The 19,078-nt window shown below is 43.4% G+C and overlaps 1 protein-coding gene across 1 annotated transcript in view; it reads left to right on the top strand.

The window, feature by feature from the left end:
* The window catches only part of LOC120945790 (ranaspumin-like), a 57,040-nt gene that overhangs the window by 15,984 nt on the left and 21,978 nt on the right, over positions 1–19,078 (top strand). Inside the window, exons 6-11 of the mRNA XM_040360196.1 lie at positions 2,762–2,827; positions 5,549–5,596; positions 5,969–6,013; positions 6,590–6,637; positions 8,246–8,308; positions 11,941–11,994. Coding sequence (XP_040216130.1) covers positions 2,762–2,827; positions 5,549–5,596; positions 5,969–6,013; positions 6,590–6,637; positions 8,246–8,308; positions 11,941–11,994 — 324 coding nt within the window. The remainder of the gene's footprint in view (positions 1–2,761; positions 2,828–5,548; positions 5,597–5,968; positions 6,014–6,589; positions 6,638–8,245; positions 8,309–11,940; positions 11,995–19,078) is intronic.

The raw sequence follows: 19,078 nt of genomic DNA, 5'->3' as shown, positions 1-19,078 counted from the left end.
AAGCATGTTTTAAAATTTTGGACCGTAGGAAAACAGACCGATGGCCTTTACACACGTTCGGTTTGGTCCGATGAAACTGAACTTCGGTTCATTCTCATCGGTTCGGTCCGACCGTGTGTACGGGGCCTTAGGGGTGTACTCACTTTTGTTGCCAGCGGTTTACACATTAACGGTTTACACAAATTTACACTGTTATACAAGCTGTACACCAGGGGTACTTAATTAAAATTCAAGGAGGTCCGGCCGTCAAAATTTTCTTTGGCCCGAGGTCCGAATCTCAAGTCTGTGTTATGACTCTGAGAAAGATTGAAGTCATTGTATTTCTATTAAAACATGAGAAATGTACAATTTCACAGTGCCCCTTTACATCAGGTGTCCCCATCACAGTGCCCCTTTACATCAGGTGTCCCCATCACAGTGCCCCTTTACATCAGGTGTCCCCATCACAGTGCCCCTTTACATCAGGTGTCCCCATCACAGTGCCCCTTTACATCAGGTGTCCCCATCACAGTGCCCTCTTACATCAGGTGTCCCCATCACAGTGCCCCTTTACATCAGGTGTCCCCTTTACAGTGCCCCTTTACATAAGGTGTCCCCATCACAGTGCCCCTTTACATCAGGTGTCCCCATCACAGTTCCCCTTTACATCAGGTGTCCCCATCACAGTGCCCTCCGACATCAGGTGTCCCCATCACAGTGCCCTCTTACATCAGGTGTCCCCATCACAGTGCCCCTTTACATCAGGTGTCCCCATCACAGTGCCCTCTTACATCAGGTGTCCCCATCACAGTGCCCCTTTACATCAGGTGTCCCCATCACAGTGCCCCTTTACATCAGGTGTCCCCATCACAGTGCCCTCTTACATCAGGTGTCCCCATCACAGTGCCCTCATACATCAGGTGTCCCCATCACAGTGCCCCTTTACATCAGGTGTCCCCATCACAGTGCCCCTTTACATCAGGTGTCCCCATCACAGTGCCCCTTTAAATCAGGCATTCCCGTCAGAGTGCCTCCTTACATCAGATGTCCCATCAGAGTCCCCCTTAACATAAAATGTGCCCATCAGCATGCCCCTTAACATAAAATAAGGGTCACGCTGATGGGCACATTATATGTTAAGGGACCCTCTGATGGGCAAATTTTATGTTAAGGGACACCCTGATGGGCACATTTTATATTAAGGGGCACTTTCCGATGAGCACAACAAAAAGTGCCCCTTAACATAAAATATGCCCACCAGAGTGCTCATTACCAAAAATGTGCCCATCGGAGTGTCCCTTAACATAAAATATGTCCACCAGCGTGCCCCTTAATATAAATGTGCCCATCAGTGTGCCCCTTAACATAAAATAAGGGACACGCTGATGGGCACATTTTATTTTAAGGGGCACTCTGATTGGCACATTTTATTTTAAGGGGCATGCTGATGGACAAAATGTAATTTAAGGGGCACGCTGATGGACAAATTTAATTTTACGAGGCATGCTGATGGACAAATTTTATTTTAAGGGGCATGCTGATGGGTATATTTTTAATGTGCAAACTGATGGCCACATTTTATGTTAAGGGGCACTCTGATGGGCACAACAAAATATGTCCACCAGTGTGCCCCTTAACAAAATATGCCCATCAGTGTGCACATAAAAAAATATACCCATCAGCGTGCCCCTTAAAATAAAATTTGTCCATCAGAGTGCCCCTTAAAATAAAAAAAGGTGCCCATCAGCCTGACCTTTAATTTATATATGCCCAGCAGTGTGCACAATAAAAATACTTGATCACTAGTTAAGTGTATAACACATACCTTGCATGCAGGAGGGCACATCTTAAATATCGAAGGGGCGAAAGCTGCGAGACATCAGGAGCCAGGACCCGGGAACCGCGAACAGCGGGGGGGGGGGGTGGTGACATCACGCCTCTACTCGCAGGGGAGCCCGGGAACCGCAAGCAGCAGGGGGGCGGGGCGTGCGTGACTGACGTCACGCCCCTACTCACGGCCCGTGAGTCAACTTTTGTTTTCGCCGAGACCTGCAGTGAGGAGCAGGGGGCGGGCACATGCACGCAGCGTCAGTGGTTGCTGAGGAAACCCGCGATCCCAGCAAACTAACGCTGCCATTTACATTATACTGGCGGTCCGGGAAGAAGCGCCACTCGGTCCGGACTCGGACCGCGGGCCGCCATTTAGTGACGGCTGCTGTACACTCACTACTTTACATTGTAGCAAAGTGTCATTTCTTCAGTGTTGTCACATGAAAAGATATAATAAAATAATTACAAAAATGTTTGGGGTCTACTCACTTTTGTGAGATACTGTATATAACACAAATTATTCCATTCTCACAGAAATATATATCAAAGTTCACAAACTTTCATAGTAAATGTCCAAATGACAAAAATAAAAAGTGTGTGTGCCTGTGATCATTAAACATCAAAGCTCCTAATGCCGTAAATATATCCCCATGTTTTTTGGGACCTGTTACTGTGAATATTGTAGATATTGTGAACACTTTCCAATCTCATACAGTAATGTATACAAATATTTAAAAAGAAAATGCCAACATTAGAAACATAAATGAGCACTGACCACACGTATTTTTACATTTTTTTAAAAAAATTTTTTTTAAAGTAAGTAAATTTTTCAGAAATTTTAACTTGTTCGTTCTATATAAGTCATCTGTAATCTTTAAAGCTACACGTTAGAGGTATTGAGTGAAATATTTGACGTGCATGCATACACAATCCTGTTGCATTTTGTTTTTAGCAAAACATTTTGGTGCCAACTGGAGAAAGCGCAAAAGAGGCCCTTGAAGCTGTTATAGAGGTTAAGGTAAGTTTGCTTGTTCACTAGCATCATTTCTTTTTGTTCATATCAGCTGGCCAGAGAGATACTGAGGCTGATTTAAGAATGATCACCATTTTTTTTTTGAAAGTCTGTGATCTGTGAACTCCACCCGATGCCAAAAAAAGTGAACACATAAATGTGAGACACAAAACGTGCAACGGGTGTACATATGATCCTCCAAAGAAGAAGGGCCTTAACCCTGATCCCCCGGGACATTAGGCTCCAGATGGACTCCATTCTCTGGGAGGTCTGCTGAAACAGACCCACCAAAGAATTAGGTGGGGCTCCCCCAAAGGGAGACCCCATGAGAGAGGGCAAACTAAGCCAGAAGGCCATGTTCACCCCATCCCAAGACGTTAAGGGCAGACCCGAGGACCTACACCCTACCAGTCAAGTGCAAAATGTGTACAACAATAAAAAAAGACAAAAAATTGACAAACAAGCAATAAATAAAGTGGGGAAGGAAGTGGAAAGAGGAAGTGAATGTGCCCTTGTGCTTTACAATGGCCGGCCCTTCGGCCAGGAATAAAAAAATCCTCTGGTCCTAGCCAAAAAGCTTGGCCCTAGATGCAGGTGTGCAAAAAGTGTTCGAAGTGCAGTGACCTTGGTGCCATAAGTCAAAGTGATCCGCATCACATTGAGACTACGGCACCCCTGGACTGCCACTCTAGGGGTACATACATACAAGACAGGCTTCTTTAAATCCCAGCCCTCAGCTAGACCAATGCAGCCCCGTCCCCACCAGGAAGGCATCAGAACTTTAAGAGCTTAGGGAGAGCCCCAGGAGGAAAAAGGCCCCACCACCACCGCTTCCATCTTATTACATTCGGGAAGAGCTATCCGAACGCCCCAAAACCACCAACACTAATATGGGAAAACACACTTCCCAGAAGTGCGTGCCTATCTCGCTACAAGACTATGCAAACACTAATCTTGTAGAGAGATAGGCACGCACTTCTGGTAAGTATGTTTTCCCATATTAGTGGTGGTAGTCACCTTAGAGCAAAGATTTTTTTTTCATTTAAAAGAATAATATTGGTGATGGGGATTTTTTTAGTCGTTACACCATTGGATTGCTTTAGTTTAAAATACATTTTGGTTAAAATATTTTGATATATAGTTTGAAGGAAGTGCAGTCACTGTAGATCTGGGGGCCAGATCTGAAATGAGGGGAAGCTCTGCAGATTTCTATCATCCAATCGTGTGTAAGAAAAAATGCTGCATGTCCCTCTCATCTATCAGTAGTTCAGGATCTCTAGCGTGCATTGATCTTATAAATAAGAGAAGGTAGACAGGTGATTTTTAAAGAATTAATTAGAAGATTTTCTGCTATGGTAAACGCTAATTGTTTATTTGCTAGAAATAGACACTTAGGCCCCGTACACACCATAGAATCTATCCGCAGATAAATCCCATCGAATGGGTTTCAGCAGATAGATTCTATGGTGTGTACACTCCGGCGGATATTTATCCGCGGATATTTCCGAATTCCAGCAGATAAACATTTGTCGACATGCACAGAATATCTATCCGCTGGAATCGGATCCCACGGATGGATCCGCTCGTCTGTACAGACTCACTGGATCCATCCATCCAAAGGGATTCCCCGCACGCGTCGTAATGATTTGACGCATGCGTGGAATTCCTTATATGACAGCATCGCGCCGTCGCCGCGTCATAATCGCGGCGACGGCGCGACACGTCATCGCCAGAGGATTTCAGCGCGGATTTCAATGCGATGGTGTGTACACTCCATCGCATGAAAATCCGCCGAAATCCTCGAGAGGATTTATCCGCAGAGAAACGGTCCGCTGGACCGTATTCGCGGATAAATTCTCTCGTGTGTATGGGGCCTAAGCTTAGTGAATAAGGTTTAGCTGTTTTGAATGCAATCATCTGATCACATGCAGGCAAAATCCTGTTTGTCTATTTCCTTTGCGAATGATTTGGCTTTCAAAGTGAACAATGTTTCATCTAGTTTACTAAGGCAGACCATAGATGACTTGATGTATCTCGTTCAGTCCCACAGGCTGAAATAGAGACATCAGTCTATTGCCCCATCCAAGCTAAACATAGTGGTGGAGGGCGTCTTGATTTCTGGCTATTATTTTCACCCATCACACCACCTGTAACTGCCTGAATACTTGAAAATCCAATAGGATGCAGACACTGTTGGGCTTATCATTTTCTACCTGGCTCAGTCAATTTTAGATTGACTTTTGTTGAGCTGGATGGTGCTTGCAGGAGCACTTATGTCTTGGCCAATGTTGGCCAACTCAGCAGGAATCATCTGAAATTCCTCATGTGTATGGCCAGCTTAAGCTATAAGTAAATATTTAATTTGCAAAGTAAACCGTCTGTATTACATTGATAAATCAAAACCCTCGGTTCCCTTGTCTTCCAATATAAAGAGAACCTGTCCCAAGAAAGTAAGCGGATAAAGCTAAAACTGATGAGTAAGAGTCACGTAAGTGACATACACTTAAAAAGGGGGACAACTTAAAGATTGAATGAGATTATTATTGTCCATTCACAGGTGCACTGGGACCGTAGTCTTTGAATGGACCGTGTGTTTATGTGGTTTGAACCACCAGTTGGTGTGCGCAGGCAGTCCATTGAAGTATACATGGACAGGGTACTGGCCTTACTATAATAATTTGTCTAAAGAAATATGCTAATGATCTTTTTGGGCTTTTACTTTTTCAGAAACTACTGCAAATAGACGAATTGGTGGCAAAGATTATTTGCTTAGCGGTAAGACCAAAACTTGACAACTGAGACATTTTATTTTGTTTCTTATTTTAAATATCATCATATTTTCCAATACACTCCTCTGCAAATACATTTTTATAAGGCAATTCATAGGACTGCTCTTTTTTATACAATTTGGTATATTATTGCATTGAAATATGTGCGACTATAACAAAAATTAGCACCCGGATTATGTAAAACATACTGTATATCATTTATTAAATACAACAATATGTCTTCTCATATTTTATTAAATAGATGGTGTATTACTGATGCATGTCTCTCTTTACTGTATTATATGATGATTTACATGATTTTTTTTATATATAACTGTATTACCTATATATACTCATTTTAAATAATATCCCCCAACAGGCAGATGGCTTTTTAAATTCACTGTGCCTGCAGAAAGCCCTTGTGGTATGTATATATTATATCATCTGTAAATTAGAAATGGCATAAAAATAGACTGTGTCATGTTGTTTAGAACTATTGGTCGCTATGGGATCAGAATCTGAACTTTCACATACGATTTGGACATTTGTCTAATACCAAACACAGGTTTTTACTGAAGAGATTTTACAGATTTATCACGGAGGATAATGAACATTATAATACATCTTCATGATATTTTAATCTAGATGAACCCCATGCAGATAGAAGAAACAATATTTGATCCAGATATTCAGTCAATAAAATTCATAAATGTTTTTGACAGAGAGAGCGGCAGAATAGCAGAAGGTTAGTGACAAAGCTGTTGAGATAAGTCAGGACTGCTAAGGTTGTCTTCATCTCAATACTTCATGAATACAATGACAAATCTTTTGGTGGGTGAAAATGTATATAGAATTATCTGGAGTTTAACTCTTAGCGTGTGATAATTTATTCAAAGAAATATATGACGGTGTAAACAGTTTTGCTATTATTTGTGCTTTTTCAATGAATGTCTGTCATGTGGATATGAGTTGTTATGTGAACTGCTGTATTTCATTTCAGAATATTGCTCCGGACATATTACTTAATCTGAAAAAGCTTTATTGTAAGGTAATTATTTCCTAGATATTATTATACTGTATTCAAAAATAGAAATATTAGGGAATTATACAGCTCTGGAAAAATCCAACATGGATGATCGGGAATATTCCCCAAGCAAACCTGAGTAATCAAATTGTTCATTGTGTGAGTAAAAATATGTGTGTCACTACTTCATACAATCTGTGATTTTATAAAACTGCTTTATACTGTGTGGGGGATTTTTTTTTGTTTGTTGATTAAATCATTTATAGAAACAAATATCTTAGCTATCTAAGGTAACATTAGTGCTGAGGAATTGGCACCATGTGAGGTCTATTGATGATCTTCATGACCTGTGATAGTCTTCAGATTGATCTCTGTGTTCCTGTGGATCACATTGGATCCTGCACCCAACCTGTACATGGGGCTTTTACTTCTCCCCAAGTCAAAATTATGACTCCCTTTTGGTGATAAAATGTATGTAAACCCAAAAAGAAATTATTATATTGCATATTATATTTCAGCTCACCAGTCCTTAGATGTGATGACTGCAATAGTTAAAAAAAAAAATCTTTTATGTTCACCTGGTACTCCTATCAGTACACGTCCTGTTCTAGAGTGACAATTCTTTCCTACTATACTGTATATATGGGTTTTATCACTTTGTGCTGCTTACTGCTGATCTAGACAACAAAACACTCCCCTTTACCTTGCCTCCTTAGCATAAAGGGGAGGTGTTCTGTAGTCCAAAATGTACACAGGAAGTTATACACTGACTGGATTTTTAGTAGATGAACAGGTATTTTGTTATGCTGGCAGCTTTTGTAAAGATGCAAATCAAGGAGAAATGTGAATGTATTTAAGAGAGGTACTAAATAAATAGATAGATAGATAGATAGATAGATAGATAGATAGATAGATAGATAGATAGATAGATAGATAGATAGATAGATAGATAGAGATAACTTTTTTTGCATATTCATAGAAAAATAGAAAAAGTGATAGCAGAAAAAAAGTGGTCCATTGTGTCTGCCCGTTTTTCAGTCTTAAACATGTTTTGTATTTTTTTTTATTGTTTTTTGTTTTTGTTTTTCTCATACACTTTTGTTGAGAAAATATAACCTCTATTCCTTGGTTGAATAATATACATTGCTGGAATTTTAACAAACTGTTCTGAACAAAATAGATGTTTCTTTAACAACACCAATTGTAGATTGAATGTAAGAATTAGGTTCATTATAATGGCCTGGTGTACTTCCAATGCTCTAATGAGGAATGTTGCAGTGTCTGCAGCCCGTTAGAGGTATTTAACCCTTATCTAAACTTTAGGGAATATCTCACCAAAACTTACATTTCTATTACAGGGGATGCTTAAAATTTGACATTGTAGTGCAGATTTCTGAGAAAATCAGTCAGCCAAACATGCAAGCAGGAAATTACATTTTCAGTTTTTAGTGACATTAAATTACAATATGGTTTGTGTAGAAATTGTATATGATATATTCCTTTTTTTATTTGACATGTTTTCATTGAAAGAAAGCAAGAACCTCTGTGGCCAGGTTGGGTTAGCTTTAACATTGATTTATTTTATGTGTCGGATAAAATATTACTTTACATCCATTCTTTTCTGTATTATAGTTAAATAACCCAGATGATGCTGCTGCCGCTGCCGCTGCCGCTGCTGGAGTATCAGAATTATTGGTAGGAACCTTTTATAATGTGAATGCAAAGTATTGTAAAGAATGGCAACCAATTATCAATCATTTCTGTGTTGGGAATGAGTTGAAATCTGACTGCTAGGCGTAGATACATATTCTACATCCAGTTTGCTCTACTTGAAGCTTGGCAACTATACACTGTTCACATGTATTCAATTCCAAACCTGCCAAGGTAAATGACAACAGGAGAATACATTTTTAAATCCTGAACATTTGCTACAATGCATTCCAAAAAGTCTTAAAAACAGGTGCCCGTCTCACCCAACCAGGCCTGGCCTCTCTGGATTTTTCCGTCAGCGAAAACTCCGACGCTCAGTCCTTTCCGTCACTGACAGTTGATTGATTGATTGATTTTTGAGCTTAATTAGGCGCCAAATGCCCACTGTGAAGTGAGCATCTAAGCGCCGCTGGTGAGATGTAACTTTGAATCAATCCGTGGTGAAGAAGAGAGAGAAAAGAGAAGAGAGGGCGGTAAAAGGAAAGGGTATCCAGCCCTTAGGGGAGCAAGAGGAAAGAGCCGTCAAGTGTATGAGAAAAAATATAAAAGAAAAAAGGAACAGTGGGGATACTAGAGGAGGGGTAGAAGACATCATAGTTATTAGAGAGGCAAGTGGCCCCTTCAATGAGGGGGCGGACTGTAAGAGGGAAAAGAATATAAATTTAACCATAGGCCTGGTCTTACACGCGGCCGTCACACACTGCTGATCGAACTGGTCACCAGATGCTCTTGAACACGGTCCGGTCACTCCGTCAGGAATCCCCCTCACAGGATGGGGCGATCTGCATAGGTGGGTATAGGCCCCAGGCTTCTCAAGCCTATACTCCAGGAGACAAGCCTCACACAGGTCTCCTTCTTGCTTGGAGAGGCGGTCCAAAGAGAGAGAGCCAAGGACTTCCTTCTCCTTAAATTCCTTCCCCTAGCAGGCACTCTGGACATTGTAGTCTGTCCACTAACCAGGGCAATGGAGTCTTTACCTCCCTGTACTTCATTTCCCAAAGTTCATTGCTGTACCATAGTAAACAAAACAGCAGGTGGCTATGATAACAATTGGCCACCAGAGGGAGCTGAGATCCTTCTTTATCTACAATGATAGCAGTCTTCTATTCATATCAAAGTGGCACCCCGCTACACTATAAAATACCAACCAATCAGAAGGCATTCTGTCTGTCCTGACATCAGTAAAATCAGCTTTAATTGGCTGCTATGTGTTCGTTCATGTTGCTAAATTGATTCCCCTTGTAAACAAAGAAATCAGAAGCAAAAATTATTTTATGACCTCCAATTACCAGTACTCCATTTCCTGGCTGGTACAGCCAGGGGACTGATCTAACCAAGCAGACCTGTGCTCCGTTAGGTGGTGAAGGGCAGCACAGGGGAGACAGTGGGCTTTATTAGACCCCTAAAGTCTACATAAAGAGTACCTGTCACCTGCCCAATGCTATCACATGATGGTTCATTTACCTTAGATAGCAATCAAGTAAAAAAAAATACATATGTAGCGCTACCCCCGAAGGAGCCACTGGATAGTTTGGGCTTGGAGTACTAGGTTACCCTCTTATTCGGTCTAGGGGTGACACTTGTGAGTGTAGGTACAGAGCGAGTGTCCAGACATCAATTATGTTTTCAATGCTTTATTCCAAGGCCCAACATGGCCAACATCAACATGGCACAAAATAGAGAAATGTTGATGAGCATAGAGAGAACTTTAGTATCAGGTCTTGGATATGAAAGAGAGAAAGCCTGCTCTCGGCAATAATTTAGCTCAGCTTGTCGCCACTCCAGCTAGAGTGGGTAAAGTGCCCCCGGACAGGCAGTTGTCACAGGCCTGGCAGCCGGAGCGCCACTTGCAAATCACTGGGAGGAACAGACCTCTAACACAGGCCCGACTGAAGGCCTCTACCACATGCTTAACGATTTCAGATATGAAGGATTGAATGGAGCTAATCCTCCCAGTTAGTTCAAATAAGGGTCACCAATTGACAGCTTTAGTGTACCTGTCATGCAATTTGATGACCGGATCCTCAATGGTTCGTCTAGGCCTCCCGGACAACCTCTATCTTTAGGTTCTCCCTGAGCCGTTTCCCCACCGTGCAGCTCTCAACTTAAGGTCCTCTCAATGAAGGTCTGGGACCCAGCTAGTCGCTGGGGCCCCTCTCAATGTCAGGGTGAAGCTCCGCATGGTGCGTAACTTCAGTCAAGTAGACCACGGTGGCGGGCCCATGGATGTGCGTACCATGAAGGTGGATACCGCACCTGGAACTCGGGCCCCGCACAGAACAGCCAGAACATGGCAGTTGCCACAGATATACCCCCAGCATGCCCAAAGAGGGAAACACTCCTCTGATTGGCTGCTGGGGAAGGTGGGTCTGTCAGGACCCCTCTAGCGCCAACTGTCGCCCAGGGGTGGTAACGTACCCCTGGAGCGCAGACTGACCTACAGGACAGTTCTGAATTGACAACAGCCCAAATTTTAATAGATTGTGAATGGGAGTAAACTAACTCTCCCATTCCCATTAACTTTAGCGTAGCGCCCATACTGAAAGTAAGGAGGCGCTACACATAAATAAAGGAAAAAGATTTAAAAACAAAACTATAATAAAAATGTAAAAAAATATTGTCACCCCACACAAATGGGCAAATGCCCAGGGTGTGGACGCATATGTAAACAGTGATCGCACTCCGTGTGACATATCACCACGAACATCAGAATGAGTGCAATAACTCTAGCACAAGAGCTCCTGGTTAATGCTAAACTGATGAGCTGTAAAGGCTTTTAAAGCTTTACCTATGGAGATTTTTGGGTATCATATTGTTTTCTGATATCATGGTCACACACAAATATCATATGACATAAAATATTGCAACTTTCATCATTTTGTTCTACAAGGTCTTTGCTTTCAGAAAATATATAATGTTCTGGGGGTTTAACAAATTTTATTGCCTTAAATGACGATTTTTTTTTTTACATGTGTACAAAACATGAAAAAACTGCTCTAGAGCCAAACTAGTTAAACAATGTTTATCAAACTTATGAACAAGGTGTTTTTGATGATGTATTAGACAGATTGTCTCTGCAATTGGGAATGATTACTGTACAGAAGAGCCCCCAACTGCTGTCACTTCTCGAACATCAGTCCCCAAACCCAATTGGCCAGACACCAAGGGCTAGTACACACAGAATCTAGTGCATCTATCCATAGTAGGCAATTTCTATTGCCTACTACTATCAGAGTCTATATATTACATTATATTGCTTTTCTGCAATTTGCAGATTTTTTTATTTATTATTTGCTTTTGTGATGAACCATACTTAGTTTTCTTGTGGAATGTGTCAAAATTGAGCATATATATATATATATATATATATATATATATATATATATATATATATATATATATATATATATATATATACACACCGTATTTATTGGCGTATAACACACACCCTAACTATACGAGGGGAGTTTCAGAAAAAAACTTTCCACAGCCCCCTGCGTATAACACGCAGGCACAGTTTACCCTCTATTTTCAGGGTAAAAAAGTGAGTGTTATACGCAAAATAATACAGTATATAAAATCATGTATTAAACCCCTTTTCACCCATTTTAAAACAGGGACAACTTGGATGTGCCTTGGAAAAGCAGCTTGGATTTAAAGAGGGAGAACTGGTAAGAATATTTTCCAAAATGTATGTAAATTAATGTATATTCTTATACTTAATTCTTGAAACCTCTCCAGCAACCTGTTGCAATTAGGCTATAGATAAATAAAAGAGTCATGTATGTAAGCAATGTTTATTTTCTCAGGCTTTATAATAACTGCAATAACATATTCAGCTTAAAGTATAACTAAAGGCAAACAAATAGGCCACTACCCCCATCTATAACTGGCCTTCACAGCAAGGAGCATATAGAAGGGCAATGCATGTCAAACACAACCAAAGGAAATTACCAGCTTAACTCACCAACCAGTCTGAAAACAACCAAACTATCCTGTCTAAAAGTATGTTTTAAAAAAAGGGGTTTAGTTTGCACACATATTCAAATACATGAGTAATCTGCAGAGCCACTTCACAGCACCCCACTGTTATCTGCAGTTCTAACTCTTTGGGCTTCCTCAAGTCTTACCTGCCGTCTATCCATTATATTGCATGTGCTTCCACTGTGGAGGCTCTCAAAATGTTATAGATTGGATTCTCTTGCTTTGGAAGGAATTACTGTCACTTCCTGTTTTGGTTATGGGACAGGAAAATCTGAAGTTAAATCTCCCCTATGGGATAAAAATAAACAATACCACACTAGTACCCCAAAACAATGTAGCAGCCAGCACAACAATACAACATTTGTGTAGTGAATAAAAAAGGCAAATGCAAGTGCTAATGATTGAAAAGTACTTATCAGCTTACAAGGTGCTAAGAGTAATAAAACAAAATATCTGGCTGGTGACAGTAACCAGGTGAATAATAAAATTCATTGGCATGAATGTAAAGGTAATGAATAAATGGATAGTAAAAGGTGTACTGTATACAGTACTCGGTGAATGGTACAAAACGTACAAAAAAAGAACCAAACAGTTGAAAGTGTCTAGTGCAATCGCTAAATCTCAAAGTGACTGAACATGATCCACCGGAGTGATCCAATGGATATGTATGTGAATGATTTAAAAATTCATAAACTATATCCAAACATCAAAAGTGCAAAAAGAGAAGAAAAAAATACATTCATGAAGTGGAAAAAAAATTGAATGGAAAGTTCATGATAGTTATCTGAGGAAGGGAAACTTAAGTCCCAATGCCAGCAGAGATGGTCACATGAATTAAGAAGATATCCACCATTTTTTTGGGGGGGTGGCAAACAATCCACCCGCCACCACCATCTCCCCCTAGGGTCAGTCGGTTGGGTCATAGGCACCCTAAAACTGATTATTAGAAGGTTAGGGAAACTCATCCTGCTCTGCTAGTAGTTCAGTTTGTGTGCTTACAGTTCATCTACATTGGGTCTGTACAACACTATTGCACTAACACAGAGGCGTATCTAGTGAAAATGACACATATGACAAACACTGAAACTGCGCCCCTGTCAAAACAAAAAAAATAGCAAGTCAAGCTCTTTAATATTTCAATTAACAAATTATGGATTGGCACTACATAAAGTGCTCAAGTGCCCGATGGGTCAGTCTGCCCCTGCTCAATAAACATTCTAAATTCAGTGAAGGTTCATGTACTTCAAAGTACACAAACCTTCACTGAATGTGGACTGTTTAATGAGTCTGTTGCACAAATCATTTTATTACACTTTATTTATGATATGCATATTTATTGAATCCATATTGAGCACTATATTTGATTGGCTGCTTCTGCTTGGCACACACGCACAATCGCACATTGTGATGACTTAAAGTCATCATCATGTGTGATTGTGTGTGTGTGCCAGTCCCAAGCAGAAGCAAGCAGCCAATCAAATATATTGCTCAATATGGATTATATAAATATGCATATATTTCATAAATAAAGTGTAATAAAGTGATTTGTGTAGTGCAACAGCAGGTACTACTTTTAAGTAGACTGCGGATGCGACTACAGGAAATGACCAGAGACTGCGAATGCGACTACAGGAGATGAACAGAGACTACAGATGTGACTACAGGAGATGATCAGAGACTGCAAATGTGACTACAGGACATGTGTAGACTGCAGATGTGACTACAGGAGTTGATCAGAGACTGCAAATGTGACTACAGGACATGTGTTGACTGCAGATGCGACTACAGGAGTTGATCAGAGACTGCAAATGCGACTACAGGAGATGACCAGAAACTGTGAATGCGACTACAGGAAATGACCAGAGACTGCGAATGCGACTACAGGAGATGACCAGAGACTGCGAATGCGACTACAGGAGATGACCAGAGACTGCAAATGCGACTACAGGAGATGACCAGAGACTGCAAATGCGACTACAGGAGATAATCACATTGCCATTTTTAAAATTCTAACTTTCAACAATGCACAGCTATACAGGGGGGTAAACAACACTGTCAGGAAGGTTTTAGTGTAACGGTGAGTCTACAGGCATTAGATATCATATTTGCAGAAAGACTTGAGAAATAATACCGCTCTAAAAACTGCTGATCCCTTGGCTTTGCTTCCATCCCACTAAACCAAAAGGGTGCTGGCTATGCACAGGTACATTGGATAGAAGAAGGTCCTGGACTGCCGCACTCCTTAAAACGATGTCTTTATTTGTACAAATGCAATGCAGTCAAAATGTGGTGAACAACAAGAAAAGGTGGCTGACATGTTTCACATCATGTGATGCTTACTCATAGCTCTTTGCAGAAAGACTTACCTGGCCAGCCAGGATCACTTCCCACTCTCAGAGGTCCAGGGACAAATTTTTCATCTGTAGTGGGCAGAGCTTTCGTCGGTAGGGGCTTTCAGTGGTAGGGTCGCGGATTTTTACAGTCCAGGGCGGGGCTCTCAGAAGTCCAGGAGAGACAATCTCCTCCGAGCATATAGACTACAATGGGGGGGCATGGTCCAAACATCAGTGGAGCTCCCGGCCCTGCCCCACCCCAGCCCCGCCCCTCCCTGCTGACAGAGCCTCCCTCACCGTAAGCCGAGCCCAACAGCCCAGACGGGTAAAGCTATCTGATAGAACACCAGCGCTGCACTCCAGCAGCCCGGCCGGGGGGCCGGGCTATATTAGTCCGGGAGGCGGCCGCGGGAGGACAGGTGGGTTTTTTAGTGCAGGGGGTGACTTTTTTGTTGCCCCCTCATGGCACCCATGACACTTTCCATGGCTGTCATACCTTAGATACGCCACTGCACTAACAATAGGAAGAACCCAGCTAAATTGTATCGGTATGCAGGCAGGGCAGCAGTCTGGATCCTTTTATAATACAAGAGTATGTGTTATTGACAGCAGAATGATGTGTGGGTAGGTGTGTACTGACCCCGGAAGCCTTGTTGTCCAAAGCCAGGGTCTGTGTTGACAATGCAGAAATGTAACAGTAGGCAATAGGCAAAAAATAAATGTCCCCTATTAAAAAAGACAAGAAGGTAACTTGAAATCTTAGCAAATCTTGTATGGCAGCAAACCTTGAAAAAAACTTAACTGCTCTCTCTGTCTAACAGATTCTTACAATTAAAGTTTTTAAATGTCTTTATAAATAACTGAACTGTCTTTCTCTCTCCCCCTACTCTACAGTAGAACAAAGGGAAATATCTTTACCTTCATTAGCCATTCTCTAAAATCCAAAAAACAATAAAAAACCTGTGCTTCTCCTACTCTATGGCCCCGTACTCACGACCAAACATGTCTGCTGAAACTGGTCCGCAGACCAGTTTCAGCAGACATGTTTGGCCGTGTGTAGGCCCGAGCGGACCGTTTTCGGGCGGATCGGACAGGTTTCCAGCGGACAACTGTTTCCTGGACTTGCTTTAAAACAGTCCGCTGGAAACCTGTCCCCCCGACATGTACGGTCGTCTGTACAGACCTACCGTACATGTCCGGCCGCCCGCCATCCCTCGCATGCGTCGGATGACTTCGACGCATGCGTGGAAGCATTTTAAAGGCAGGCCGCCCACGTCGCCGCGTCATTATCGCGGCGACACCGCGTCATCGACCGTTTACGCGCGGACCTCTGTTCAATGGTGTGTACAGCCATCGAACAGAAGTCCCCGGGCAGACATGTCCGATGAAAACGGTCCGTGGACCGGTTTCATCGGACATGTCTGCTCGTGAGTACTCGGCCTTAATGTGCTGTTCTGGTCACTAACCCACTCAATGCAATCCAAATCTCATTCACACAGTGCTATTGTCAGGTCACCTGTGGCAGGTGACAAGTGCACCCTGTAGGGGTCAGGGATGCACCGCAGGGAAGTGAACCCTATAGCCGACTACTGCTGGCAGGGAGGAAGCGTGACCCAAGATCACCCAGGGCGCGGAGTCTAAGACCCAGTTTTGTATTCACCAGAGCCCTTGGTGGTAGGGATGGTCTTGGCCGCAACTGGGTCCAGGTCGCGTTCCCGGGATTCCTCAGGTCACACTCCGCAGGGAGAAGGGGGAAGCAGCCAGCAGAACAAACAGTGGTGATGGACAGGCCGAGGTCAGGGCAACAGGCAGACAAGGATAACCGTGGAACATGCAAATAGTCAGGGGCACAGGCAGACAGGGAAGTCGGGGACAAGCCAAAACGGTACACGGAAGATGATCGTAGCACTCTGCAACCAGGAACTAGCAATACACTGCAGACAGGAACTGAGCATTGGAACACTGTTGAACAGCACTGCAGACCTGTAGAGCAACGGTTAATATAGGCTTCCTGGGATGGACTAGGGTGGAGCCATACAGGAAGAGGAAGTGATAAAAAGGGAAACCAGAACAGGGTCAGCCTCTAATGAAGACATGGAGATCAGGTAAGCAGACAGACTTGATGCATATTCATGACAGTACCCTCCCTCTTAAGGCCCCTCCCCCTCCCCAGCCTGGAGCCAGGGCTAAAGGGGAATCCCAGAAGAAACCTCCTCGACAAATGGGGAGCAAAGATCTCAGATGCAGAAATCCAAGACGCCTCCTCAGGACCAAATCCTCTCCAAAGCACAAGGTACTGAAGAACGCCTCTGCGGAGACGAGAATCCAGAACTTGAGTATCCTCATTGACCAGAACCGAAGTAGGGACAGGAGGAGAGGATTTATTGAGGACCAAAGGCCTTTTAGGAATAAGTAAGGGCATGAGAGGGTCAACAGGAATCCGAGGAGGATCAAGCAGACCCTTAAAGATGAACTGGGGATTAAGCACAGGACCATCAGACTGGGCAGAGGTCAGAGGAACCCTGAAGTCAGGTTGGTTAGAAGGTGACAGGGCACAGGAGTCAAGCTGGATAGTAGGGAAACCAGCAGAATGCAGAGAGCCCTGAAAACAAGGTAGGAAACCCCATTTGGCCGAATGAGGCAATCTATCCAAAGGATGGATTGAGCCCCTTAGACAGGTTGCAGGAGGACCTGAACAAGAAAAGGTAGGAGGCTCACTGGGCATGGGCTGACCTGGCATAGCTGATGCAGAGGCCAATCGAATAGCATAGTCAGGTGTAGTGATTACCCGAATCGCATCACAAGGCGTAGTGACTGCAGAACTCGCAGACAAGTTAGCCTGGCTGTGCGTTTTAGGGACAGTCAACGGTAAACTGGAGTGAATGATCGGCTCAGGTTCACAGACGGGCTCCTCATCCAGAGTGCTACATTGGCTAGAAAGTGCATCAGCCTGACTATTGCAGGACACGTTCCGGACACCGCTACATGTGGTAGGACGAGCAAAAGATTCTGGAATGGTGGCAACAGGAAGTTTCTCTTTTGGGGCAACCTTGGGTAGGCAAGATGTGGAACAGGAGGGACCCCAAGCCAGGATCTGTCCGACAGTCCAGTCAATGTGAGGAGAATGGAGTCTTAACCAAGGAAGACCCAAAACGATAGGAGCTGAGGTCTTAGGTAGAACAAGGAAGGATATCCACTCCTGGTGAAGTGTGCCTACTGACATCTTAACAGGGACTGTCTGGAAGCGAATAGGACCCCCCGGGAGAACAGTGCCATCAATCGCCGAGACCACCAATGGTGTGGTGAGGGGCAACAGGGTAAGTCTCATGGACGATGCGATTTCCCAGTCTATGAAATTGCCAGCGGCTCCGGAATCCAGATATGCCGAGACCGAATGAGAAGAAGCACCAAAATGAAGGGACACAGGAAGAAAAAGACGAGAAGGTGAAGGAGATATTTCTGGATCCAATACTCCACCTTCCAGGTGTATGAACCCGAGCGTTTCTCGGGGCGAAGAGGGCAAGTGTCACGAAAATGACTTTTGCCCCCACAGTATAGACACAGGCCTAGAGTTCTGCGCCTGGCACGTTCCTCAGGGGATAGTCTGGTCCGACCCAGCTGCATGGGTTCCTCAGTTGGCAAGGGATGCTCCACGGGTCGAAGAGAGGGGAGCTCAGGCTGACTAAGGGCCAAGGGATGTTGGCGTCGCTTTTCTAGGGTCCTTTCCTGAAAGCGAATATCGATCTGATTACACAAGGAGATCACTCCGTCCAGATCAGTGGGGATGGTTCTTCCTGCTAGTTCATCCTTCACTCTATCAGATAGGCCATGCAAAAAGGTTGCGACTAAGGCCTCATTGTTCCAACTCAGTTCAGCTGAGTGGATACGGAACTGAAGAGAATATTGTCCCACTGAACGGGATTCTTGTCGGAGACGTAAAAGGGCGCTGGCTGCTGAAGAGACACGAGCCGGTTCTTCAAAGATATTCCGAAAAAGTTTCAAGAAAACAGGCAGGCTAGAAACCACTGGATCATTCAATTCCCAAAGAGGGGCAGCCCAGGCTAAGGCTTCCCCGGAGAGGAGAGAAATGATATAGGCTATCTTGGCCCGATCAGACAAGAAGTACTGGGGCAGGAGCTCAAAATGAATAGTGCATTGGCTAAGGAATCCCCTGCAGGCTTTGGAGTCTCCAGAAAAACGGATTGGAGGTGATAACTTCAGTGAATGCGACTCTGCGACTGGTGCAACAGGTGCAGCTGCTGGTTGTACTTGGGGTTGCGGATTCGGGGTTCCCAGCGAGGTCTGAAGCTGATCAAAGCGGGAAGCCAGATCCTGAAGGAAACGCATCACCTGATCCTGATTAGCTTCATGCGTCTCGAGTCTGCGAACAATGCACTGTAATGGATCATCTGCAGGAAGCGGCACGTCGGCCGGGTTC

The sequence above is a fragment of the Rana temporaria genome, chromosome 7 (assembly GCF_905171775.1).
Source record: "Rana temporaria chromosome 7, aRanTem1.1, whole genome shotgun sequence".
Taxonomy (NCBI): domain Eukaryota; kingdom Metazoa; phylum Chordata; class Amphibia; order Anura; family Ranidae; genus Rana; species Rana temporaria.
The sequence above is the reverse complement of the archived record's forward strand: the minus strand, read 5'-3'. Positions and strand labels throughout refer to the sequence as shown.